The sequence below is a fragment of the Onychostruthus taczanowskii genome, unplaced genomic scaffold (genome assembly GCF_017590055.1).
Source record: "Onychostruthus taczanowskii isolate IOZ18803 unplaced genomic scaffold, ASM1759005v1 scaffold20, whole genome shotgun sequence".
NCBI lineage: Eukaryota > Metazoa > Chordata > Aves > Passeriformes > Passeridae > Onychostruthus > Onychostruthus taczanowskii.
In genome coordinates, this window is record NW_024499240.1 from 7,150,352 (window position 1) to 7,177,295 (window position 26,944).

At 38.5% G+C, this 26,944-nt stretch overlaps 1 protein-coding gene across 50 annotated transcripts in view; it reads right to left on the bottom strand.

Annotated features, from left to right (window-relative positions):
* TTN (titin) overlaps positions 1-26,944 on the bottom strand; it is a 238,064-nt gene that overhangs the window by 144,523 nt on the left and 66,597 nt on the right. For 27 of the 50 annotated variants that reach the window (XM_041403525.1, XM_041403521.1, XM_041403519.1 and 24 more), the window contains 34 exons: positions 26,584-26,871; positions 26,099-26,377; positions 25,723-26,001; positions 25,342-25,620; positions 24,953-25,240; positions 24,533-24,820; positions 15,047-15,325; positions 14,274-14,561; positions 13,849-14,127; positions 13,485-13,763; positions 13,108-13,386; positions 12,306-12,593; positions 11,864-12,151; positions 11,067-11,357; positions 10,079-10,366; positions 8,998-9,090; positions 8,593-8,875; positions 8,156-8,336; positions 7,701-7,790; positions 7,350-7,617; positions 6,992-7,252; positions 6,217-6,426; positions 6,025-6,102; positions 5,908-5,934; positions 5,175-5,222; positions 4,193-4,249; positions 3,980-4,057; positions 3,448-3,699; positions 2,734-2,826; positions 2,112-2,189; positions 1,364-1,432; positions 649-735; positions 344-406; positions 47-112 (listed from right to left, as the gene is read on the bottom strand). In XM_041403525.1, the coding sequence (XP_041259459.1) occupies positions 47-112; positions 344-406; positions 649-735; positions 1,364-1,432; positions 2,112-2,189; positions 2,734-2,826; positions 3,448-3,699; positions 3,980-4,057; positions 4,193-4,249; positions 5,175-5,222; positions 5,908-5,934; positions 6,025-6,102; positions 6,217-6,426; positions 6,992-7,252; positions 7,350-7,617; positions 7,701-7,790; positions 8,156-8,336; positions 8,593-8,875; positions 8,998-9,090; positions 10,079-10,366; positions 11,067-11,357; positions 11,864-12,151; positions 12,306-12,593; positions 13,108-13,386; positions 13,485-13,763; positions 13,849-14,127; positions 14,274-14,561; positions 15,047-15,325; positions 24,533-24,820; positions 24,953-25,240; positions 25,342-25,620; positions 25,723-26,001; positions 26,099-26,377; positions 26,584-26,871 (6,642 nt within the window). Of the gene's footprint in view, positions 1-46; positions 113-343; positions 407-648; positions 736-1,363; positions 1,433-2,111; positions 2,190-2,733; positions 2,827-3,447; positions 3,700-3,979; positions 4,058-4,192; positions 4,250-5,174; positions 5,223-5,907; positions 5,935-6,024; positions 6,103-6,216; positions 6,427-6,991; positions 7,253-7,349; positions 7,618-7,700; positions 7,791-8,155; positions 8,337-8,592; positions 8,876-8,997; positions 9,091-10,078; positions 10,367-11,066; positions 11,358-11,863; positions 12,152-12,305; positions 12,594-13,107; positions 13,387-13,484; positions 13,764-13,848; positions 14,128-14,273; positions 14,562-15,046; positions 15,326-15,443; positions 15,726-15,835; positions 16,115-16,376; positions 16,659-18,999; positions 19,288-19,450; positions 19,739-19,883; positions 20,163-20,239; positions 20,519-20,622; positions 20,902-21,118; positions 21,407-21,530; positions 21,810-21,960; positions 22,243-22,357; positions 22,637-23,355; positions 23,638-24,532; positions 24,821-24,952; positions 25,241-25,341; positions 25,621-25,722; positions 26,002-26,098; positions 26,378-26,583; positions 26,872-26,944 lie in introns of all 50 variants that reach the window. The other 23 variants (XM_041403548.1, XM_041403546.1, XM_041403539.1 and 20 more) reach the window with 18 other exon arrangements.

Below are 26,944 nucleotides of genomic sequence, written 5' to 3' on the forward strand. Positions count from 1 at the left end.
GAAGTCCAGAAAAACAGAGCAGATGTTGATGCAAAGACTTATTCACCTTCAACGTGAGAGATCTCCAGTTCTGTAGAAACAATTTCTTCCTCCTCCTCAACCTCTCTATGTGCTACAATAGGAATTTTAAAGATATTAAATGTTGAGATAGGAAATGTCGATAGTAAATCTAAAAAAACTTCAAGAAGATATTATGTGTGTATACTACACAATCATCACTGAAACATATATGTTAATATGCAAAAGATGAACAGCATGTGCAAGTCTCACAATGAATTTTGATTCAAATTAAAACAAACAAGCAAACAAATACTTATTAGACTCTCATCCGTAATCAAACTACCTTCAATTGGGTAAACAGCTTCAAAGAATCTTTCTTCAACTGTTTTCTCATGCTCTGTTGGCTCTTCAAAGAAAAGCATTTAAACAATATTAAGATAAAATAGTTGAATTATTTCCATCTATTAAGCTAAATAATACTAAAGCTACATAACACAATGGACAAAAAAAGCAAGGCATACCAAAAGACAAATGTACAATATGTCTAAATATGTAATTTGCCATACATAAAAATAGATCAAAAGAAAGTATAGAATAATTGAAGGATTGTTTTGATTTGGGTACACAGACTTTTGGTTTTGTACATACCTGTAACATCATATGAATATTCTTCTTCTCTGTGGACAGAAACTGACATCTTTTCTTCTGAAACAGTCCATGTTTCTACTGTTGGTACTTTAAAGATAGGATTTTGTTTTAGTATTTAATATTCTAGATCCACATTAGTGGTAGTCAGCATGTGAGTTTTTATCAGGTCTTTACTGAATTGCACATTAAAGTCTTACACATATTTAGACAGTCAGTATTCATATTGTAAAATACTGAACACAGAACAAGCACACAAATATAATATTTAGTATTTGTTAAAGACTAAAGACACAGACACCTTTAGCCCAAACATTTGAAACAAAATGCATGCACAGGCTTTTGGAAATAGTACATCAGAAGAATTCTAAAGGTGGTTCTTCAAAGACAATTTTGGCCATGGGGACACAATTATACTTATTATGTAAGGTTAGGCCAGCAAGCAGAATAGATGAAGAAAAAGCTAAGTCACACTGCAGTGTGATTGTAGGCTCTTTAAACAAGAACCAAAAGGCTATCCACAAATATGTTAAAAACATACTTTATAAGAATTAAAAGCATGGTAGACATACAAATTAAACACTGAGAGCAGTCACAGCATGACTACTCCTATGGATCCAGATACATACACACAGGCCCACAAATTCCAAAGAAGCACAGAAACATATTGGGTGCTGAAAAAAAGTGTAAACTGCAATTCAAAGATGCTGATCTGTACCTTCTTTTTTCATAACTTTTTCTTCAACGACCACTGGTGTAGGTTTTGGTGGCAGAACTTTCTTGGTAACTGTTGGTGTTAGAATTTTGTTACTCAGTCAAACATTTAGCAAAGAGATAAAAATAAGTCTACAGAAATCTATCAATGATGAAAATACAACAAACACGACAAACAATCTAACTCATCAGCTACGTCAGGCTTCTTAGAATCACATAAAGCAACATAAGAAATGTGTTTGTTTCTTTTCATTGTTATGTTCTAAAGATATTCAGGGTATTTAGCACAGGTAATTTCCTGATACTTATTGAATTGCAGCTGAGAGAATCCTGCTGCAGAATGGGAAATGCAACACAAAAGGAAGTAGCTACTAAGAGAATAAGGGTGCATATTTATTTTATAACCAAAGAAGTAACCAAAGCATCTTGACAGATGGGTCAAAATGGAATGCTAAACAAGATAGGGATTTCACATCTTCAGTTTAGAATGAAACACACTATTTCACCCACAGCAATTTCATACATGCTTCCTTTCTTAAAGCACTGGTAGTTAATATTAATATTAATTTTCCCCTAAAAAGCTTTTAATCTTCTGTTTAAAGAACTCAGCAGAAGCTTTTATTAGGTGTTTCAAAGACTGAAAAATTGATCAGACCATGTTAAGTAAAGACAAAGCATATGCAGATCAGCTAAGAAACGAAAGGCACAACTTTCACAGTAAGATGACATTAAGATAACTAAACAGTATTTACCCTCAGCCCTTTTGACTTTTTCTTCTGCAACCCTCTGAGTGGTTACCTCCACTTTTTCATCGACCGGTTTCTTGACAACTGCAAGTAATTCAGATAGATTTATTGTTTAAGTAATGTTGTAAATAGTTTTCTGGATACAGACCACATAGAACTGGTCGGGTTTTTTTGTTTAGGATGTTATAAACACTGTGCATCCTGTGCTCTGTTCAATGCATTGTTTAATGGTGGTGAATGGTGATGGCAGTGAAGGCCACTCTGCCCTGAGAGATATGCAGTGATTTAAGTGGAAACGTTTCCCAGAAGGGCAGCATTTAATTTCTTACGCATTACTCCCATGCCCAAGGCTAATATACAGGGAGAAGGAAGGATAACTGAAGCTCAGTTTGATTTTACCATTAATTCTTGTTTTGATTCAACCAGCTTTGAGCAGAGAGCTCAGAAATGAGGTGGGAGAAGAGAGTTGCCATGACCCTTGCTCATCTCACTGTTCAACATAAAGAGAATTTTCTTGTTTCCAAGGAAATATGAATAAGCAGCACCATTCAGCTTGAAGGAGATGCATACGACATCTCAATCTACATATCTGAATCTAACTCCTGTTAGTTTTGTGCGAAAGTCATACCTTTTTGAACAGTTACTTCCTTCTTTTCCTTCTTTTCAGCTATAATGGCCGGTGGCTTTCTCTCAGGCACGCGTTTCTTAGGAACTTCAGTCACTTAAAACAAATAACAACACTTAATGATAGAAAATATGTTGCCTAAAGGCTCTGTAGACAGAAAGGTCCTAGTTATGCCATTACAGTTTTATGAATTTTAAAAACACACAGAGAGTTTTGGAGATCCAATTGTTGAAGTAAAATGTTTTGCTTATTTCCAAGTTTCATTTTTCTCATCAGAGCCAAAACTTGTTCCTCAAGGCATACATGTTGCTAATCCCCAAGACAGTTACAACATGCAAGAAATTGCAAAATACAGCCATTAACATCAACCAATAAATGAGTGAAATGTTTAAATATATCAAGAGTGCAGGAAAATTATAGAAGAAATAGCCAAAAACCTAAAAATTACACATATCCTTACTACTAACTCATGTTAGGTTTCAAAGACCTGCAAGTTCATTGGCAATGAATTTCTGATGTATCCATTCCTATCTGCATCCATACCTTGTGATATCTTGTATTATTGTCAAGTGCCACTTAAAATTTGTCAGCATATTATGGTTCCAGATATTTTAGCAAAAACAAAACAAAACAAATGTTGCCTGGTTCAAAATGTTGGGGCCTTAATAATAAATATGAGAAAAGAGAAGAAATAAAATGACATGATAATTCAAATACCTTCTTCATGAATTATTCTTTTTTCTTCGTAAGTCACTTCTTTTTTCTCGTAAGCTTCTTCCCATTCCTCTTCCCCTTCATCATAGCCCTCTTCCTTGACATAATAGTCATGGTCTTCACCATAATCTTCTTCCCATTCTTCATAAATTTCTTTGGGTGTTTCATGTATTTTCTTTTCTTCATGTATCTCTTCTCTCCTTGCCATGGATGTTATTTTGACCTCTTTGGGCTTCTCTGGTGGCACCTCAGGAACTTAAAATAAATAAATTGATTATTCATATCATAGTGTGGAATTCACAAGGCATATTGTGTGTTCACATTTAGTGAAAGTATTTTACCCCCACGGATGGTTTAAAGAAGGGACTATTTTTTAGGCAGTCACAATCAGCTTGGATCTTAAATGTATGTTTTAACATAAATCCAGAAATCAAACAATTGTGATAGACTGAAATTATTTCAAAACAAAACACTCTGTTTCCATAAGGTAATTTTAGTCTTTTAAAAAAATTTACAAACAAGGGAAAAAATTTACCTTTAGCTGGCAGGACTTCTTCAGGAGCTTTTTTAACCACCTTTTGGGGGACTTTCCTTAATGGAACCTTTTTCTCTGCTTAAAAATAATAGATTTAAAAATTTGAATTAAAAAACCTTAAGAAGCCCTAAAAACCCAAACAAACAAAAATCCAAAAATCAACTGTCATAACGAAACATGAGCATAGTATTCAAATACTATAAGGACTTTTACCTGGCTTTTTCTCCTCTGGAGGTGGAACAAGAGGCAGAAGAATGGGAATAGGGGCAGCTTGTAGGAAAAATGAAATGTTTAGAACAGAATTTAAGTTTGATATTTCCTTGTAAACGAAAAAAATCCTGCTTTGGTAAAATGGATTCTATTATTTTATTGCAGCTGCAGAATAAAAGCAAACATGGTGCTTATTCTGAGAGTTTACAGCAGCTGAATAAATATAACTTGAGTAGGAACCCCCGGTTTACTTTTTTGAGCATTGAATGTCCTCAGCTTTATTTTTATTGCTGCCATCACTCTCCTATCTTTGTGGATTTTAATTCATCTAAATATCAAATCTTTCCCTGCCTGCTGCCACTGGAAGCATTTACCAAATTATCCTGGAAAAAATCCAAGAAGTTCAAATTGCTGACGTTTATAGTAAGCTACTGAAAGTAACAGGAGTATAAATATTGTTTGTAGCCTATAGTCCAAAACCAGAGCCTGGGGTGAGACTGTTTGCCATAAACATGAAATCCAATGTACAGCTTTAAAATAATATTTTTTTAAGGCAGTAATTCAGATAGCTTGTTTAAAAGATATTTTTTGTGGCAAAAAGAAAATATTATAATTAAAAAAAAATATCAGAGAGAAAGATGGATATAAAAAGAAGATCAAATGAACAACTGATAGAAAGTTGAACTGATATCAGTTGAAGAGTGATAGGAAAACATGATGGAAAATATTCTCTTTTTAAGAGAATTGAAATTCTCTTTTAAAGAGAAATTCTTAAAATTTCTCCTTTTAAGAGAATTAAATTAACTCCTACCACTGGTGGTGTAGAGTTTTTGCCTTCCACACAGCAAAGAAGCCTATCCAAGTCAAGTCTTGCTCACAGGGACAATTAACTAGATCTTATTGCTGAGCTAAGATTTTTCTCTGAAGTTCCCACTGGCCTTCTGGTTCAGTGCAGATACAGAACAAGTATGGTTTGTTACCCTACCTTCAGCTGGTTTTTGAGGTGGAACTGCAACCTTGGCATCAGGAACATCTAGAAAATCAAAATGTTTAATTGACTTAATAAATACTACCAATTAAAAAAATTCAATGTACTCTCCTCAAGGATAGTAGTTGATGGTGTTTTAATCTTTCTTTTTGTAACATAAAAGGATTGTAGCTAGCTCCTCAAGCATAAGCTAGACAACCAATAGATAACTAATTGTATTAACTTTTCAGTTCAACCAGCCCATACAATGTTATGTTTTATTTCTAAATAGTTCTTGCAACATTTGGAGTAGGCTCTTAAGAACATTCAAAAAAGAAGATCACTGCATATCATAAGGATGTGATTTTTACCTATTTTGTCTCCTTGGTTGTTTTTTTTTTTTTTCAGTTGCACAGAGGAGATCCTATATATTAATTGAATATCTTCATTGTTCTATTCCTTAGCAGTTAAAAAATAACTTATGTGTTTTAGAGAATGGGGCATTCCATGTTGTACAAAATGGGGTTCCTATTAATGTCACTGGTTGTGGATTTTCTCAGTATTCATTGCCACTACTCATGAGAATAATAGTTCCGCATGTCAGTGGATGAGGAATACTTTTCCGGATGTGGTTTATACTTACTCTAACTAGGAAAAAAAGATTTGAAAATAATAAAAAAGCAGAGAAATGCTTTAATTTTATGACAGAGTATTGACAAGATCTTATGCCAGTCTTGCTTGAGGACTTTACCTGGTGGCTTCAACTCCAGTTTGATTTCTGCAAAGGAATATTAGATTTCTTTTAGAACTATTGATTTTTCCAGAATCATGTTTCAAGCAAACAAATTTGTTTAGAAAATTTGCTAACCTTTGGTTACAAGATAGAGCTCTGCAGTGCTTCTTGCTTCTCCTCTTGGTTCAAGACGAGCAATTACAGAATACACACCTGCAGCAGCCAAGAATGTTCATATTTATATTCATTTATAATTTAAAACCAGACAAAAAAAAAAAAAAAACATATAAAAAATGCCACCAGCACAACTGTTTCATGCATTTTTACCTTCATCTTCTGCATTGACATTGTGAATAGTCATATAATGACAACGACCTTCACTTCTGAAGCTGTACTTGGGACTCTCTCTCAGTTCAGTGGGGCCTTTATACCATGTCACAACTGCATCATCAAAAGACACCTCGCACTCGAAGGTTGCAGACTGGTGTTCGCTCACAACGATGTTCTGTATGCTCTTGGTGAACTGAATTGGTTCCGCTGTTTTTAGAAAGAAAAAATATTGCTGTCAATTGTTATGCACCACCACGGCATTTACTGTAGCTGAATGCTTCTCACTGTTGTCATCAAAATAGCTAAATTTTAATGAGATAATAGCAACAGATCTTAAAAAAAGTAGAGTAGGAAAAAAGGATTCTACCTTCTATGAAGATAAGAATGAAGATTAGAAGACATAAGAGTTCAACTATAACAAGATTGCTGTGAAGATATGTTTTGTAAGAGAAGCCATTAAGGAAACTAAAGATAGAGAATAATTAAGAAAAAGTCCAAAGAAAGAGTCCCAAAGAAAACAGAAGCTAGTACCACTCAGATTGCTTGTGGGCTATGGGACATTATTAATCATGGTTTAGTGAAGAATACACTTAACCGAATTGCACAACTATGTCACATGTTGTTGGAAGAGAAAGGACAGTAAAATTTCTTATTTAGTCTGTTTCCAAGCTTTGGAATCTGTCTTTCAGAAATTCTTTTTTCATTTGTTCTGCTAATGAAACCTCCAGAAAGTGTCACTATTGTAAGAAAGAGATTCTACATCTTTACAAACCTTCAATGGCCAGATCTGCCGTTGTCTCTAGACTGTCAAGCTTGCAGGTATACTGTCCCTCGTCTTCCGTTCTAACATCCTTGATGATGAGTTTGTGCACTTTGTCAGAGACTTGTGTTGAATATCTCCCTCCTATCTTAATGGGTCTCCCATTTCTATACCACTGAGACTTGGCATTTGGGATAGAGAACTGACAAGTCAGTGTGCATGTTTTTCCTTCCTTGAAAGTAGTGTCATGAAGATGCCGCTCAACTGCAGGTTCTATTAGCATGTTAAAACATACATTTTAACAGAGATCAGAGAGTGGAACAAATAAAGTGTAAACTAATTCAAATATTTACTTCAGAAGTAGACTTACCAATCACAGTTAGCTTGGCACTGGCAATATGTGGTCCACACACTATTCTGAAGTTTCCTTGATCTTCAGGCTGGCAGTTTCTAATTCTCAGTATGTGGCGATCACCTTCAATTCTAATTTCATATTTGTCACTGGAGTCCAGTTTCTGTGTTCCCTTGTACCATGACAGTTTAATTTCTGGATAGTTAATCTTAATCTCACATTCAAAGATAGCATCCTCATCTGCTAAAACCGTCTGATTTTCAATGTCTCTGATCAGAGTAATAGGCTGGAAAATATTAGTTTAAGTTAATTTCAAGTTCCCCTGTTATAGGCTTGAGTATTTAATAAATCAGTCCAAAAATGCTTTACCTCTGTTTGTGTGAGTCGTTGCTGAATAAAAGCTACAAGTTCATCAAACTCCTGATCTTCCCTTTGAGCTTTCTCTGTGAGCTCAATTTCCTATAAGAATGCAGAATATACTCAAATGTTAAAGGATACTAAATGTCCAGCTGTCACATTTATCCAACACAGAATTCATTCCTACATCAAATTTTATGTAGCCGTACTGTAACCAGGAAATCTTCCCTTTCTAACAATTGCAGTCAAGTTATGAAGACAGAACCTACTTAGCCAGAAGGCCCACGTTTTCTTCTTGGATTTGAGCATGCAAGACATTGAGAACTGCCTGTAAAAGAGCTAAAGAGGAACCAGAAATTTCTCCACACATCATAACTTCAGAGCTTCCAGAGTGTGGACACCATGTCTGCTCAAGGGAAACATATTACTCCTAAGAGAACCAATGCTGCAGTCACACTGTATCTTACCAATCTATGGCTTTCTTCTGCTTGGGTTTGCTTTAGTAACTCAAAGGCTTGCAGGAGGCCACGGAAATCTGTAATTCCATACATGCGAGCATATTTCTCATATTCTTTGGGATCTACATTTTTGAGAAGTTCCAAGATATCAATAGGTTGCTCTTCCTCTTCTTTTCTTTTTGTTGGAGTGCTATTCAAATCAATAACAGAAGTTAACTATGCAGCATTTCATTCCCAGAAAGCTGTTTAATGAAATATTGAATCACCTCAGAGCTGTTCTCTGCAGTAGAATCCTTTAGCTTAGTCTAGTCAGGTGCTTTTATTTTTAGTACAGTTATTCCTATTTAACAATTTTTTTTAAAAATTATATCTTGTTCTGAGATGCATAATAAAAAAATTTTCTTCTGTGTTGATAGCAAATTAATCCATAAAAACTTTCAGTATACCTTTTTAGTTTTGCCCTGAGATCTCCTTCAACAACTTCTTTCTTTCTTTCTTCAACTTGCAGGTTTACACTCCTCTCAATTTCACCATGTTGGTTAAAAGCAACACATTTGTACATGCCAGAATCAGTTTTTATTGTGTCCTTTATTTCTAGTTTGGCTTCATCTCCTCTCTGCTGGATTATAATGCGACCTCCCTGGTTGAGTTGCCTCCATTTTCCCTTCATCCACTTAACATTTGGAATTGGATCTCCTCCAACTTTTGCAATAAATGTTGCAACGGTCTCTGCAGAAAGATGCAAATGAGGAAGCTAAATCTTTCCAGTTCTTTATGACAGAGGGATATCATCTCAAACAAAAGGTGTAGGCAAATAGAAGACATTGTACTGTATTGAAAAGAGTTCTTACTTTCCATGACTTTGATACTCTGAGGCTCTGACACAAAATAAAGTTTGCCTTCCACGTCTGCTTTCTTAGCTGCTGGAGCAGCTGCCGGTTTTTCTAAAAAAACAGAGTCAGAGAGTTATAACAGATGGCTCCAAGTAACAGTTCATGTTCATGGGTGATGATGTTTCTGAAGGAATTGTAAAAAAGAAATTAATTCCCGAGATGGAACAAAATACTATGCAAGAGGTAAAAATCCAAAATATTTTCATATTGTTTTAACCAACTTGCAGTTTACTTTCCAGATGAAAATGTCCACAATGGACTATACTGTGCTGTTCAGTAAGGCCATTTATACTCTCCATGGATGCAAATCCACAGATAGATATGCAAATAGAAAGCCTCATTTTCTAAAATGGGTAAGTTTTTCTGGTGAGGGTTTCTCTTTTCATTCTATTTTTGGATAATATACCATAAGAGTTACTTGCATAACAGTGATCTGTTGAATTCTCCTGGTTTTCTTTGACTTCGTCCTTAGCCTAGTGGCTAACCATGTAGTGGAAAGGATTATTTGTGCATACTGCTGGGCTCTTGTGTCCTTTATGCAGTGGTAAAGCAAGAACTACACAGAAGGACTCATGTTTAGACACTATTTACTTTCAGCTAAAAGGTCAAAATGTCCTAGAGCTGTAATAGTCTTAAAACAATTAGACTCTAAGGCCACATGCTCAAATTCCTTCTGTATATTCCTTTAATAAACACCACTTTTGACATGCTTTCCATAAAACATGCATGTCCAAGTAATTTCACCCATTTAGCTTGCATTTTTCGTAAATTTCGTGTTTAGATAGAAAATAAATTTTTAATCTCTTTGGTAGGAATGTACTATTGCTTTGACACTGATCTTTCAGCATTTATGTCACTATTGATATATAAATTATTGTTAAATACTCTGTTTTACCAGATTCTATGATTTTATAAAAAAATAAAATTAAATAATTGTTTGTTATTAGATTATTAACTTTTTTGCTCCACAGAAAAAAAATGGGATAGCGTTTTGGTTGACATTTTTGTCATATGCCTTATTTTCTCCATGTTACTGTACCTTTGACTGTCACTTTAGATTTGCAAGTATCAGTGCCAGCTGCATTTGAAGCTTTGCATACATATTCTCCTGAATCTGATTTGGTAACTGCAGCAAGTTCTAGAAGAGCTACTCCATTAGCAAAGCTGAAGTTGCATCTGTCTGAAGCTCTTATTTCTCTTCCTGCCTTCAGCCACTGGATCCGGATTGGCTCTGATCCCTGGACATGACAGCTAAGCTGCAGGGTATCACCTTCCTCTGCTGCTGCTGGCTGAAGAGGCTGGTCAAAAACTGGAGGCTTTTTAGGTTCTGGAATATGAAAACGCTTGAGTGAACACTCAGGGAAGTATGATCAAGAATATAAGAGAAAGAGAGATACATGTGATTACTAAGGAGGCAATGGCAAGGAATGGTGGATGATAACCAGAAGTCTGAGAATGTCAATCATAATGTTATAAAATGGAATAAATATCAAGAGAGCATCACAGCGTATTTGCTATATAAGCATGCAAGAAATATCTTTATCCTTTCAGAAAGAACCTTTACACGCAAAAAATAGTATAAGATCAAAAGCACTATTAGGTTACAGAACTACATAAAAATCTTAAAAGAAATAAACATGCAATTTCCTGCAAGACTATTATAATGAAGTATCATGCTACCACAACACAGTGTCAACACTGCCTGAGCTTAGATTTCATTGCACAAACCCTCTGTTACTCCACTGAAAGAGCATGATTAAAAATTCAACAAAAATTTCACAAATATTTTGGCATCCACTTTAAATCAGTCATAGCAAATAGAAAAAAAGAAGCTTCTCCTTGAAAAAAAAATAATCACAAAAATAAAATAATTTCTTGACTTTGTGGTTTATGTGAATCACTGGACTAATCACTGCTGTTAAGGTAAGTAAAGCCAGTTTATAAGAGAGATACTATATACTTGCAGCTAAATAAAACAAATAAATTGTTTTAAGCAGGAAGCAAAGAAAAACAAGACTTCAACCAACCTCTGATAACAACAGAAGATGTACTCAACACGCTTCCTGCTTCATTGGACACTTTACAGGTGTATAAACCAGCATCTGATTGCTCTACAGCCTTTATATGCAAAAGTAAGGTATTGTTTTTGAAAGACAATTCATAGTGAGCACTTGAATGGACTTCCTGATTATTTTTGTACCAAGCAACAGTCAAAGGCTGAGAGCCGGAAACTCGACCCTCAAGTTTAAGTTCATTCCCTTCTGTTTCTTCTACTGCTTCAGACAGTTTCTTAGTAAAAGTCGGAGGAGTTTTTCGTTCTGTAAAAAGAACATAAATTCCATGAATCTATCTTGAGATGAAAAATCCTAAAGACAATGCTTCAAGAAAAATTTGAACATTGGGGAATTGATATTTTCTGTCATTTAAACTGGATATATTTTTTAAGTGAAATTATGCTACAATAAACAGCACGAGCCTTGCTCTTACAGTCATTGTCACTGTGTTTTCCTGTTTGAAAAAAAATTCTCTTACATTGATTTAAGTCATACACCATTTAAATAACTACAAGAGTTTTGTCAAAATCTTAAGAAAGAAATAGGCCAGAGCCTATTGAAAAAGTAGGTCAAAGAAAATGTTTTATTTCTCCTCCTGTTGCTGTTAGTGACCCTTCCTAATTCCCATAAAAGATTCATATGTATCTCCAGATAGGTACTCTCAGGCTACATCCCAAAAGTTTTCTCAAAGTTATCTTGCAGTAATAGTCCAACTTCCTTTATACCTGAAGGAAGAAAAATGTAAACACAATGTACTATCTATTCAGTACCTTTAACAGCCAGTTGAGCTGTGCAAGAGTCCTTTCCAACTTCATTGCTAGCATAGCATGTGTATCTTCCAGAATCCCCCCTGTCAACTCTCAAGATGGTCAGATGGGCTGTGTTGTCTACATAACTGATCTGATAGTTCTTTCCTGTTCTAATTTCTTGGTCATCTTTTGCCCAAGTGACTCTAATAGGCTGTGTTCCAGAAACATGACACTCAAAATCAGCACTTTCTCCAATAATGCCATCCACAGGTGTAAGTGGGATGTCAAAGAATGGAGGAGTCTTCCCTTCTGAAGAGTGAAAGAAATAAAAACTCATCACTTAAAAATCTCAATTTACTTTAAAACTGTGAGAAATAAGAATCTCTTGTACAATATTAAATCCATACATAAAGCAAAACTCAGTTTTAAGACATTTCCATTAAATATTTCACAGCCCACCAACCTGTAAGGACAAGCCTGCCACTAGAAGAAGCAGTCCCAATAGCATTGACAGCTGTGCAGGTGTATTGCCCAATAAGGCTCCTATCTGTCTTCAAAATCTGGAGAGTTGCTACATTATCTACAAAGGACGTGTGAACATTGTAGTCCTCTTTTACACGCACGCCGTCTTTAAACCAAGATACTTCGATGGGTTCTGAGCCAGCAATGCCACAATCAAATACAGCTGGTAAGCCAACAGTTTCATGAATGTCTCTTAATTTTCGTGTAAAAGAAGGAGGAAGTTTACGCTCTGTAAGAGAACAAGTGTACAGTGAAGTCTTCCAGAAGACACCAGAACCTCTTGCTGCACTCAGCAATAATCACTGACTAATATGCTGCAGAGTATGGTGGATTTTTGCTCATAACTTCCACTTAAAAATATTGTTTAGCATACCACTTATTTTGAACTTGTTGTAAAGAGCCCTGCACATACGGTTGCAGGAAGAGAGGTCTCTTTTTATTTATCTTAGAGCCAATGAGCCTCAGGACTGCTAATACTGGAAACAATCAAAGCAATATCCTGAACAGGGATGGAAGATACAGAGGCTTGTAACGCTGCAGAAGAGCTGTGGTCATTAAGTGCTCTATTTCAATTAGCTTTACTGGTAGGCTTTTGTTAGTAGAAGAAAGTACCACAGGGTACCTTACACGTCAAGAAACGGTAAAGTGTTTTACGACGTAGAGGCAATTATTGTTTTCTGAAATAGCAAAGCATACTTAAGAAAAATAGGCCATTTCCCTATATTTAAAATTGAAATATTCACCTTGAACTGTGAGCAAAGATGATGAAGAAGCCTCCCCAACAGAGTTTTCTACTTTGCAGATGTATTCCCCACTGTCACTACTGTCTACCTGGCTGAAAACCAGAGTAGCAATTTGGTTCCTAAAGTGCATTTTCACAGTAGCAGTTCCTCTCAGCTTTGTATCACCTTTGTACCATGACACAATCATTTCTGGTGTTCCAGCAACCTGGCACTGTAAGGATGCAGAATCCCCAACAGTCACCTGCACTGGCTCCAAGAGTGTAATGAAGTAAGGTGGTTCTGAAGGACAAAGACACACCATTAGCATACAAAGATATTGCATGATGACCATTAGTAGTTCAAATAACACTTGTTGAACTGCTGCTGGCTTGACGCACCTAGTATTGTGATTGTACCATGACAAGTATCTTTCCCAGAATCATTTTCAATATGACAAGAATATTGCCCTTGATCTTCTAGTTTGCTGTTAGGTATTTCCAGTATGGCAGATGTGTCTGTAGTGGTGATGCTACACTTTTCAGAGTGCATTATTTTCACTCCATTTTTCTTCCATGTCACTGAAATTGGTGGTGTACCCATATATGTGCATTCCAAGATTAAATTTTTCCCTTTCTCTACACTTAAATCATTCACCTTCTTCACAAATTTGGCTGGTTCTATAACGAACAACAGGAAGAAAACAATTAAATAAAGACAAGAGATCATCTTTAAGAAGCATAAGAAGCAGTAGTTTGCACAAACCTTTGACAAAAAGATGTGTTGTGCAAGAAATTTTCCCTGCCTCATTAGAGACTTGGCAGGTGTAGTCTCCACTCTCAAGTGGATGTACATCAAACAGCTCCAGTTCTGCAACTGAATCTTGCAAGGTGATATTGCATCTGGCTCCTGGTACTAGCTCAACACTGCCTCTGAACCATTTAACTTCCAGTGGAGGGGAACCTTTTATGATACTAGTAAAGGTTATGTTTGCCCCAGATAAGACATCCAGTGGTTCAGGCTTCTTCACAAAACATGGTGGTTCTAAGCACACAAATAAAACAGACAGAAAATAAGTACATTTGAACTTCTTTTGAAGATCACAGTGATCAGAAATACTCAACAAAGAAAAAATTAACTCTTTCTGAAAAGAAATTTGGCTCTGTTTCTGGCTTCTTACTGATACTGACCTATAACACTCAAAAATGCGCTGCATTCATCAGACCCAGCTACATTAGTAGCAGTGCACAAATAAGTTCCCATATCAGACTCCTGAAGTCCATTCACTTTCAGAGAACAGGTATTGTCTGTAAGAGTAGCCTGATACTTCTCTCCACTGGTAATCTCTTGTCCATCATGAAACCAGGAAACCAGAATGGGTGGTGACCCATAAACTTTGCACTCCAGTACAGCAGAAGCACCCAGCTGACCATAAGTTTCTTTCAGTTTTCTTGTGAAAGAAGGAGGTATAATACGATCTGCATTTGTTTCAAAATAAAAAAAAAAATACGTAGAAATTACCATACAGGGTTCTTAAATGCAGGAAGTTCTATGTGCATAATAAAAGTATTGACTTTTTCCTGTATCTGCTTTGGCAATATACTCTGAAACAGCTAAGTATTTCTAAAATAGTCAATGGTTAAGGATATGCTGGAACTTTCAATTATAATCTTTGAGGAACAACTTTTGTTTTTTCTATTCTTTTTCATAAGCAAAAATATTACACCTGCTGTTGAAGATAATATGTAGATTAAAGCTGAAGAAATCGAGTCCTTTCAATAATTCCTGCCCCTCAGATTTTAGGTAGGCATCTATCCTTGATGCCTGTCAAAGTGGCATGCCAAGTACTCCCAAGATTGTACAACTCTCTTAGGTTGCCAATCACAACATCCACTTTGCTATCTGAAGGCTTTGTAGAGGAACTAAGGGATCAGAGGTGACTCAGAATGAATAGTCAACTAACCTGAAACATGCACTGAAGCTGTGCAGCTGCTTTTACCAACACTGTTTTTCACCTCAAAGGTATATTCTCCACTGTCTTCTAGTGTTGCACTGAGGATCTTAAGTCCAGATACTTTGTTGAAGAAACTGATTTTATATTTATGGTCAGTGGACAGTTCATTGCCATCCTTAAACCACCTAGCAGTAAGCTCTGGTGTGCCATCTACTGTGCATTCCAGAGTACAAGAATCTCCAGCTGTAACTTTGACTGGGCCTGGCTTCTCTACAATGACTGCAGGTTCTGCAATGAAATGCAAGTCAGAAAACTTTTAGAACAACGAAATAGCTATTATTATGATTAAAATTTAAGTTTCAAAGCATCTTAAAACACATTGTGTTTTTTATCTCATGCTACCAACCTAGCACTTTCAGCATGGCAAAACATTCCTGAACTCCAGCATCATTTTTTATCTGACAAACGTATTTCCCAGCATTGGTTGGTTCTGCATTTCCAATCTGCAGACTTGCAATGTTTTCTGAGTAGGAGATCCAAAGATTATCACTTTCTCTGATGATTTCCCCTTTGTCTTTTAACCACAGAACAGAAATGGGCTGTGATCCTTGTACTGCAGCCTGCAGTTCAATCGACTCCCCAACTACGACAGTGAGATCACTCAGCTTCTTCACAAAGGTTGGTGGTGCTATTTAAGAGAAGATATTTAACAGTAAAGAACCCTGCCAGGAGTGGAAAAGTAGGAGAAGAATTTCAGGAACAAAGAAATGCCAAGAAGATGCCAATCTTTGTACAAACCTCTTAGTGTTACAGAGCCAATACAGGAGTCACTTCCTACATCATTTACAGCCTTACAGTGATAGTCACCAACATCTGCAGTATCCACACTGAGAATGTGAAGACTAGCTATGTAATTCTCAGACATGACCTTATACTTCTTGCTGCTCCGAATTTCTCGTTTGTCTTTATACCATGAAATCTGGAATGGAGGAGTGCCCTGAAGCTCACACTCCAGATGAATATCAGACCCTTTCAAGGTCTCAACTGGATGGGGCTTCTTGGTAAAAATAGGGGGTGCTGGAATAAAGAAAAAAGAGTTATTGTTTGTGTTATTTAAGCAAAAGAGATTAAAGAAGACAGAAGATTGAAGTAAATATTCTGATGCTAAATAGCAAAGACAATAGGTAAGAAAGAGCCACAGAGATCAAAAACAGACAAGAGGTTTGCCATCTACTCAGGTAGGTTTTGGCCTCTGACAAAAGAAAGTGGGATTTAAGAGCTTTTCCTAAAGGAGGACCCTTTAATGTTAGAAAGAGAAGGCAAGAGCTGAGATTCTGACCTTTTACTCTCAGTGTAGTACTCGTACTTGCACTACCCGCTGGATTCCGAGCTTCACAAGTGTAGTCACCACTGTCTTCAACACTGAGGTTGTGCATTTCAATGACTGCCACTGAATCCACAAAGGACATTCTGTATTTTTCACTGGGATGGATTTCAGTTTCACCTTTGTACCAGGTGACTTTGATTTCTGGAGATCCACCTATCTTGCATTCATACGTTGTGGAATCGTGCTCTTTCACAAGTTTTGAGGAGTCTAGTTTCTTAATAAACCTTGGTGGTTCTGGAAAGCCAAAAAGGAGAGATGATGCTTTAAACTGCACTAATTGTTTGAATAAGCAGGGAGATGTGTAACTGAAATTGTAGAGTTTAGGGACTTAAGCAAAACTTCTGATTTTGCAATTGCTCTGAAATTTTTTAGATGATTTCAAATTGGTCCAAAATCCAGATTAAGAAGAAAACAAGTATTCTATATGCATTTCAGTGAGTTTCTCCTTAGTTTGCTGACCAACTTTACCTCTCCTTGTATGTATTCACTAGAGATCAGTTGATATGCGTGGTTTTCTTTACAAAATATGCTCGTTATATATGTGTAATCAAAAAGCCTGATGCAAATGCAAGAATCCAACTGTTCAGCCAAAAAAAATGTTATTAAAAGCATTTATGTCGAGTATTATAGCAATTGCTTTATATCCTGTGATTAATAATTAATGTAGTCAATGAATGTATCTGCATTATAACCCCTCACAGATTTAATGCAAAACAAAGTTGCACATAAGGAATCAAAGTTAAGGAGCTTAGGTAGAAAACAAAAGAGCTTAGAAATAATCATACTGAGGAGAATTATGAGATGGCTTGTTTTATAGAATTGGTGTTAAATGTCCTGTGACTGAAAAGTAAAACAGATGGCTACATTTTGTCCCATAAGGAAGGGAAAGGAGTGAAAGTTTGATACTTTAGAATCACAAGACTGAATGCTTAGATCAAAGATCATAGATCAAAGCTGTAACTAGTAAAACCAAGAGGTGCTAATGTGGGCACAACAAACATCTCTCTGCAAAACAGGATGAAGTGCCTCTTTGTGTGGCTGTAAAGTGTAGGAAGAATATCTAATTAATTTTGGAGTATTTCAATCTGTGGAACAGTGGCAGAACATCCTGTGTTGTTAGAAACAAAACTTCCTGAGTTTCCAAAAACAGAAATGGTGATTTGATAACATCAGGACTCTTGGAACCTTAGCAATTTACTATTGGATTTCACTTTGAGAAAGAGCTGATCATCTATCTGCATACTAACAGTTGCTGAGTAGTCACACACTGATTCCACTCCTTTCAAAAAATGAGGGTATATACATTAGTAAGGTATATATTTATGAAGTAAAGCAGTTCTAGAACACAAAGCAATTATTAAAACTACATATTGGGAACATTAGATGCCAGAGTGAGAATGTTAATAAAAAGCTGTGAAGTTTTCAAGGTCATTTAAAAGAAAGATCTTAATTCTAAAAACAAAAGGCTGCCTGTCTTAGAAGTGAGACAGCATATGCTCAAATGAAACACATGCAAATCAGTGCACCCAAAGAGATTGACCGTGTAAGTTGTATAGAAATTGCTTGAAAACAATCAACATCACTAATTTTACAGCCTTGGGGAAACTGCACAACACTAAGAAGTGTCAGTAAATTCATGATCAAAAAAAAAATAATACTCCTCAGGATTTTACAAATAAAGACTTGAAGAGTAAAAAAAAAAATTAAGGTCAGCTGGGATCATTTTACAAATGGTAATGGTGTTAAAATAAAGCTATTATCAACTATATAATTGATAATAAACAGAATTATTGTGGTGGAAAGAAACTTTAGATCTTTTAAAGAGGTTTGATTTCTTGCTACAATCTTTCAAATGCATTTTGTATGTTACATTTCTTCTTTTACAAAATCAGTAAAATTGAATTATCCGTAACAGCTATAAATATGTTTCCACCTACATTGAGGAAATTGCACTAATATACATGTGTCACTTGCACCAAGACAGTCTAAGCCATTCATAAATTTAGATTTTACTTTTAGATCCACACACTATAAGGAGAGGTGAAGTGTTGGGTGGGCGACAGGATATTTGTCACCAAATGTGCTCTCAGATCCCCCAGCTTTGCTGTTTAGAAGAGCAATTTTCAATGTTTTCAGTCTGTGAAAGAGCAAAGCTATTTGTAGGAGCTGCACATACAGTAAAAATACCTTTAAGCCTCATAAGTGAACTGAATTTCTCTCAGTTTCCTTTCCCTCACCTGGGCAACCTAGTGACTGTCACTGTTGCAGAAAGACTTTAGAAAGACAGATATTTCTGTCCAATGGAACCATTCAAAAAGGCCCAACAAAGTAGTAAGAGTTAATGTTTCAATGGAAGAATCCCTCTGAGAAGAAAAATCAGGTACAATACCAAAGCAGAAGAAATATGAGTAAGTATTTAAGTATTACAATAACATTTAAGGGAAATAAGACATCTCAGAGTAACCTCTTGTAAAAATTGTTAGTCGCACACATGTCTGCATTCAGGTCAGAATGTGTTTTCCAGGTGTCTGCCTTGCAAAGAAAACCCCATAAACACTAGAGCCCACAGCAGTACCTTGTACAGCCAGCTGAGCTGCACACACGTCCTTTCCAACACTGTTGCTGGCAGTACATGTGTAGAGTCCGGCATCCCCTTTACCAACTTTTAGGACTGTCAAGCTGGCTGTGTTTTCCACCAATGTCATTTTGTAGTTGCCACCTGTACGAATCTCTCTGTTGTCTCTGGTCCAAGTAATCCTCATGGGAGCAGAACCAGTCACGTGGCACTTAAAGGTTGCGCTTTCCCCTAGTGCCACATCGATAGATACCGGCTTGGTGTCAAAGAAGGGAGGTCGCAGGTGTTCTGCAAAGAGGAAAGCATGGCAGAGCTCACCACCAAGCCTGCCTCACCATGCCTTGCCCATTGTCCCTTGGCCACCATACAATGGGCAGAGTGGGGAAAAAGGGTGGAGAAGTAAAAGAGCAAAGATGTACAAAAGATGTTCATTAAAGTGTCATCTACAAACCTGTAAGGAGAAGTTTGGCACTGGAAGAGGCAGTCCCCAGAGCATTTTGGGCTGAGCAAGTATATTGGCCACAGTAATCCATACTAGTTTCTAAGATCTGTAAAGTTGCAACATTATTTAAGAAGGCTGATTGCATGTTATCAGTGTCACTTAAGAGAGCCCCATCCTTGTACCAAGACACCTGGATAGGCTCTGAGCCAGTTATGCGGCAGTCAAATGTCACCGGGGCACCAACCACCTCCTGAATATCTTTAAGTTTTCTGGTGAATGTAGGGGGAAGTTGACGTTCTGCAAAAAAAAATAATAACCACTACTATCAGTAAGAGCCAACCTTGAATTAATTATCTTTGAAATTAATAAAACCCACTTTCTGTAGACTTAACAAAGAGTTCCTACAAACTACCCCACAAAAGAGTGGCTTTTGGCCCATCACCTTTAACAACAAGCAAAGCTGTGGAGGTGGCAAAGCCGATGCTATTTTCTGCTTTGCAGATATATTCTCCAATGTTGCTATCCTCTACAGCAGAGAATGCCAGTGTTGCCACATTGTTCTTGAAGTGCATTTTGTAAGCCTGTGTTGATCTGAGTTTGGTGTCATCTTTGTACCAGGACACCTTGATTTCTGGTGAACCGCCAATCTGGCATTTTAAGGTCAAAGGCTCGCCAACCTTCACCTCCACACGGTCCAGGTGCGTGACAAAATAAGGTGGTTCTAGGGAAGGAGAGAACATGGTGAGCAGAGGCAGAGCATCACTGGGGTGCATTAGAGGGATCAGGGGTGATGAATACCTAAGATAGAGACAAGGCTGTGGCAAACATCCCCACCCGCCTCATTTGCCACCTCACAGGTATATTCGCCTTCATCATTCTTTGTGCTGTTGAAGATTTCAAGGATGCCAGATTTTTCAGTAGCTGTAACAGTGCAGCGTTGAGACTGAGCAATGGGCATCCCATTTCTTTTCCAGGTGACAGAGATGGGAGGAGTGCCAATGTAGCTGCTTTCCAGCACAATGGACTTCCCCTGCTCCACACTGAAATCACTTAATTTCTTCACAAAGACTGCAGGCTCTGTGGGGAGGTATGAATCAATAGTAAGAGGGACAGATGTGGAAGAGCTGCAGGCAGGGAGTGAACGAAGATTACTGTGCATTCATGCACACACCCAAACACACCTTTCACAAAGAGCTGTGTTGTACATGAGGCACTGCCAGCATCATTTGTGACCACACAGGCATAGTCCCCGCTGTGGTCTGGCTCCACGTTGTACAGCTGCAGCTGTGCCACAGACTCATGGAGAGAGATGGAGCAGTTGCTGTCTGGCACCAGCTCCCTGATGCCTCGGAACCAGGTCACTTTGAAGGGAGTACTGCCCTTGATGTAGCTGGTGAATGTCACATTTGATCCAGGCAAAACTTCCTGGGGATCAGGTGTCTTCACAAAAGAAGGTGGTTCTAAGGATCATGCAAAGAAGTGAAAGATGTTAATAGGAGGGTCTCTGTGGGGAGGAAAATGAGCAGGTTTGAGTAAAAAAGAAAATATAAAAGAAACCATGGCAAAAAGCCCCCAAACTAAACAAACCATGAAAAAGAAACCACAGGAAACCAGAGAAAAGAAAGAGAAGAGGGAAGAAGATTTTTGTTGAAGGCATGGCAGTATCCTTCCACTGACCTTGTACAGTCAAGAAGGCACTGCATTCATCAGATCCAGCCACGTTGGCTGCCACACATGTATAAGACCCTGTATCTGTGACATCCAGGGCATTCAACTTCAAAGCACAAACATTATCTAAGAATGAGATTTCATGTTTTTCTCCACAAACAATCTCATTCCCATCTTGAAACCAAGACACAGATATGGGAGCTGTGCCAGACACTTTGCACTCCAGCAGCACAGAGGATCCAAGCACCCCATTTGTCTCCTTTAATTTTCTTGAGAATGAAGGAGGAACAAGGCGATCTAAGTAGGACAGGGCAGAAGAACAGGAAGACAAGTGTTGAGGTTTCATTCAAGGGCAAGAAAAGGGGAAAAAATAAAAGCTTTCTTTAAAGACAAGAGTGAACAATAAAGACATAGAGCTGACCTGAAACATCAACCGAAGATGTGCAGCTGCTGTCCCCCACTTCATTGTGCACCTCAAAAGTATACAAGCCCCTGTCTCCCCTGTCTGCAGAAAAGACTTTCAAAGTGGAAATATTGTTGAAAAAGGAAATTTGGTATTTGCGGTCACTCTTTAGTTCTCTGCCGTCTTTGTACCACTTGGTGATAAGCTCAGGTGTTCCTCCTACTTTGCACTCCAAGGTAAAAGGATTGCCGGCCATTACTGTGATCGGCTCGGTCTTCTCTAAGATGACTGCTGGTTCTGAAATAGGAAGGGAGGGGTCTGTGTGTCACATTGAAATCTACTCACAAACCAGTGAGCACAGGGTGTAAGCAGAAGGCAAAGGCTGCTAGAGCCAGATGTGCAAGCTGTAAGACACAGTACCACCTATAGTGGAGTAGGCTATACCCACCTAGGACCTGTAAAAAGGCAGAGCACTCCCGCATGCCAGCATCATTTTTGATCTGACAGATGTACTTTCCAACGTCAGTTCCCTCTGCACTGGCAATCTCAAGAGTTGCAATGTTGTCCATAAACCACATTTGAACATTTTCACTCTCCCTAATAACTTCACCCTTATCCTTGAGCCAGACAACAGAAATGGGTGGGGATCCTTCCACTACTGCCTGCAGGGCAGTTGGCTCCCCGATGAAGATTGCCGTGTCACTCAGCTTCTTGGCAAATCGTGGAGGTTCTGACAGCAAAAACAAGGAGGCAGAGAACAGTTAATCACACATGCTTGCTTGGAAGAGCGACAGGCAGGAGATCAAGAATAGAGGGCAGTGATGTTGATCCTCTAGCATACAAACCTTTGAATTTCACTGGGCAGGTGCAAGTGTCGCTTCCCACCTCATTCATAGCTTTGCATTGATATTCTCCAGTATCTTGAGATTCCAAATTGAGAATATGAAGACTGGCAATGGAGTGCTTTGCTGTCACCTTGAACTTCTTGCTGCTCCTGACCTGCCTCCGGTCCTTGAACCAAGCCACCTCAAAGGGTGGGGTCCCTGCTATCTCGCACTGAAGGATAACATCTGAGCCTTTAAGAGTGTCCACGGGGCTTGGCACCTTGCTAAAAACAGGTGGTTCTATAAAAAAAGAATCACATCATAATGTGTGAGCTTCCTTTGCTGGGTAGGTTTCTGGATAGAAGCAGGAAACAACATATTCAGGAAGGGAGCCTACGCTTATATTGTAAACACATATTTAGCTTTTAAATATGTAGCCTCTCCTCTAAAAAAATCCCAGCACTCAGAGTCCACAGGGCAGAAAATGTGATACTTCTGCACCTGTTTGGAATCAGTGCTCAGTGTCCTTCCCCAAAAGCCACTCTCCCTGCACTCTAGGGTGACATTCCATCTTACATTCCATCTTTCCCCCCACTCTTTCTAGTCATGAAAGCTACAGTCAGTGAAGCTCAGCTACACAGCCTCCTCTTCCTTCTTAAATTTCCTTCCTGTCAGTATCACTGTGTATAAAAAGGAGGCAGAGGGATGGCTGAAAAGCATTCTCAGCTTCCTCACCATGGCTGGTGCTCCACCTAGTCCATGCTTCTGTTGTGATCTGAAAAGCTTGCCTTGTTCATCCTGCAACTGACTTAAATGGGGAGGTGAGGGAATGACTGCACAGTGCTGAACACCCATCACTATTTCCTGCCTGATCTCTGCTGCCTAAATGCATCAGCACTTAACTGCAAGAGCAGCTGGAGAGACACTGGCCCAGCAGGCACCAGCTGCTGCAGCAGCAGTGCAGCTGGGAGCAGGTCTGGCAGCCAGGGATTCTGGTGGACTTTGGAGCTTGTGCTAACCTTTCACTGTGACTGAAGTGCTGCAGCTGGCTGTGCCTGCAGAGTTGTGGGCTTCACAGATGTAGTCCCCAGCATCTTCAGCAGTGGCACCCAATATGGTCAGCGTTGCCACAGAGTCTACGAAGGACATGTGCAGCCTGTCGCCTGCCTGGAGTGCCTGTTCATTTTTGTACCACACGATTCTGATCTCTGGTGTGCCACTGATTTTACATTCAAGCTGAATTGTGTCTCCCTGCTTCACGAACCGCAAAGCTTCAGGCTTCTTGACGAACTTGGGAGGTTCTGCAGGACAGAATAAGTATGTAGAGAATGGCAACCTACCTGTTTGCCATGTGAAATCTACAACACTGAGCAAGAGTTCCAGGAGGCACAAGAGTACTACAGCACAAAAATAAAATTGTTACAGAAGATGACTGCATCCTCAAGCAGAGTTTCTTCTCAAGGGAATACAGAAGATGAGGAAAAGAAGGCAAAGACAACAACTAAAACTGTGTTCTGCAAGCTTTGGACCCTGCTGCATCAGACAGTTGAAGCCGTAAAAGATACACAAAGAATGGTTGCTACGCCCAACTGAAATTTTGCTGTTACCTTTGAGTGGTAACAAGTAACAGAGTTCCCAGGCCAACATGAAAGATCTGACAAACCCTTCATCCCTGGGAGCAACGGAAACACGGTAGGGATTGTTTCACTTGCTTAGACACCTTTAAAGTATATTTCTGCAGTAAGAAATTAGGTGATTCACAGTCTAGATTAAATCAACAATTCAGAACTCCAACTGAAATCTTTATCAAATTTGAAAGAGTCACCTAATTTTGTTGCAGGCCAACAAATGAAAGGTAAAGCTGTATTTACTAATAATTTTCCATATAGCAATTGCTATGAGTGACTACCACAGTGATTATAGTTATTAAAGTAAAAAGCAGTGTGAGTTCAACTCTCCATAGAAACAGGTTCACACAGGTACCTTTCTCCTTCGAGATTTTGCAGACACAAGATTTTTGCAGTTACACAGTATGATGGGAGAAGGTCATTACATGATTTATGTCTGCAGTCTGGAAAGCTACTTTCTATATATGAAATGGTACTTCCTATAGAAATGGTAGAAGATCAAAGACAAAGAGATCGCTTTACCCAAGAGAAAGAAAATGCACAAACAAAGGTGACTTAATCTTAATACCTTTGACACTGAGTTGGGCTGAGCAGAAGTCTTTCCCAGCTTCATTGCTAGCTTGGCAAGTGTATTGGCCAGAGTCTCCTTTACCCACTCTGAGCACTCGAAGGTGAGCTGTGTTGGCTGTGAATGTAATATTGAAATTTCCTCCAGTTCGGATCTCCCGGCCATCCTTGGACCACGTTATGTGTATTGGCTGGGCTCCCGTAACATGGCATTCAAAATCAGCACTTTCTCCAAAAGGCACGTCAATAGATTGTGTTTTGATGTCGAAGACAGGTGCTTGCTTGGGTTCTAGAAATAGAAGAAAACCATGTAATACTCATACCTCAGAAAAAAGCTAATCTAACACACAGATACCATCACATGCGTGAAATAAGAGGGAGGAACCTGTGATCCAAGTAAAAGTTTTATAAGCCAACACACCTGCCACTGTGAGCCTAGCACTTGAGGTGGCAGTGCCCACCGAATTGGTGGCTGTGCAGGAGTACTGCCCAGTATGATTCATCTCGGTTCGCACCAGTTGCAGCACTGCAACATTATCTACAAAGGATGTGTGCACATTGTGGTCATCCTTTAGCAGCACTCCATCTTTGTGCCAAGTGACAGTAATGGGTTCTGAGCCATTGAGCCGACACATAAGCTTAAGGGGTAAACCAGCAGGGTGCTCGATGTCCTTTAATTTTCTTGCAAAGGAAGGTGGTTGTTTGCGTTCTGGAAGAAAGGAAGTAAAGGATAAATACACCCCAGGGAGCAACTTTTTCCTAATTTTGCCAGACAAAAAGAGTTTTAGCAAGCTAGTATAAAATCATCACCTTGAACTGTTAAGAGAGTCTTTGTAGATGCAGTTCCTACACTGTTTTCTGCCTTGCAGATATATTCTCCACTGTCGCTGCTAGCCACTTTGTTGAAGATAAGTGTAGCAACATTGTCTTTAAAGAACACTTTATACTCAGGAGTAGACCTGAGTTTTGTATCACCTTTGTACCAAGACACAGTAATTTCTGGTGTTCCAGCAACGTGGCATTGCAATGTTGTGTAAGACCCAACTGACACCTCAAGAGGTTCCAAGTGTGTAACAAAGTAGGGAGGTTCTAAAAAAAAAGAAGCAATTAGACAGGCTTATTGTGTGCCAGGTTTTTGAAAAGCATACACTTGAAAAAAAGGCAAGGAAAAGAAGCAAAGGGAGCACACACCTAGGGTAGAGACTACAGCCTCACAAACATCTCTTCCTGCCTCATTTTCAACATGGCAAGTGTATTCTCCTGCATCTTCTTTGGTGCTGTCAAGTATTTCTAGGATGCAGGATTTCTCTGTGGTGGTGATGCTACACTTCTGAGATTGTGTGATGGTGTGGCCATTCTTCTTCCATGTCACAGAGATGGGCAGGCTGCCTGTGTAAGTGCCCTCTAGGATGATGGGCTTGCCAGGCTCCACATACTGATCACTCAGTTTCTTTACAAAGACAGCTGGCTCTAATGAAAGTAAGTCACAAATGTTGAGTGCAACATGCCATATGGAGAGAAGGAAACAATAATTTAAGGTAAATGGAGAGACATCATCTTTACAAACCTTTTACTGTGAGGTGTGTTGTACAATTTACCCTGCCAGCATCATTAGTCACTAGACAAGTGTACTCTCCGCTTTGGGGAGGAGTTACATCAAATAACTCAAGCTCCACAACAGACTCCTCCAAGTAGATATTGCATTTGTCCCCTGGCACAAGTTCATTGGCCCCTCTAAACCAGTTAACCTTAAAAGGAGGGGTTCCTCTGACCACACATGTGAAAGTGATGCTTGTGCCTGGCAATACATCCAGAGGCTCTGGGGTCCTCTCAAAAGAAGGTGGCTCTAAATACACAAAAGAAAAAGAGAGATAAGACAAATTGCTGCAGCATAGCTCTGGTATTTCCACACACCTACTGAAGATAAAGAGCAAAATCTTTATTTTTCTGTCAATAATTTTCCCCAAGAATATTCACAAAAGACTGCAGATAATTTCAAGAGAGAAAGAGACAAGAATAGCTCAGAGAGCTTTCTGACCATCATATACCCACCTTGTACAGTCAACACAGCACTGCATTCATCTGAGCCAGCTGTGTTGGTAGCTTTGCAGGTGTAAGTGCCAGTATCTGAGTGGCTCAGTGAATTAACTTCTAAAATACATAAGTTATCTGAAAAGGACATTTGATGTTTTTCTCCACTGACTAGCTTAAATCCATTTTGGAACCAGGCAACAGAAATAGGAGGTGAACCTGACACTTTACATTCCAGCAGTGCTGAGGAACCCAGAACACAAGGGATGTCCTTTAGTTTTCTTGTGAAAGAAGGAGGAATGATTCGGTCTGCATAAGAAAACATAATAAATCCACAGTTAGAGAGAAAATGAGTAAAGAAACGGAATAAAGGACAGAGAAT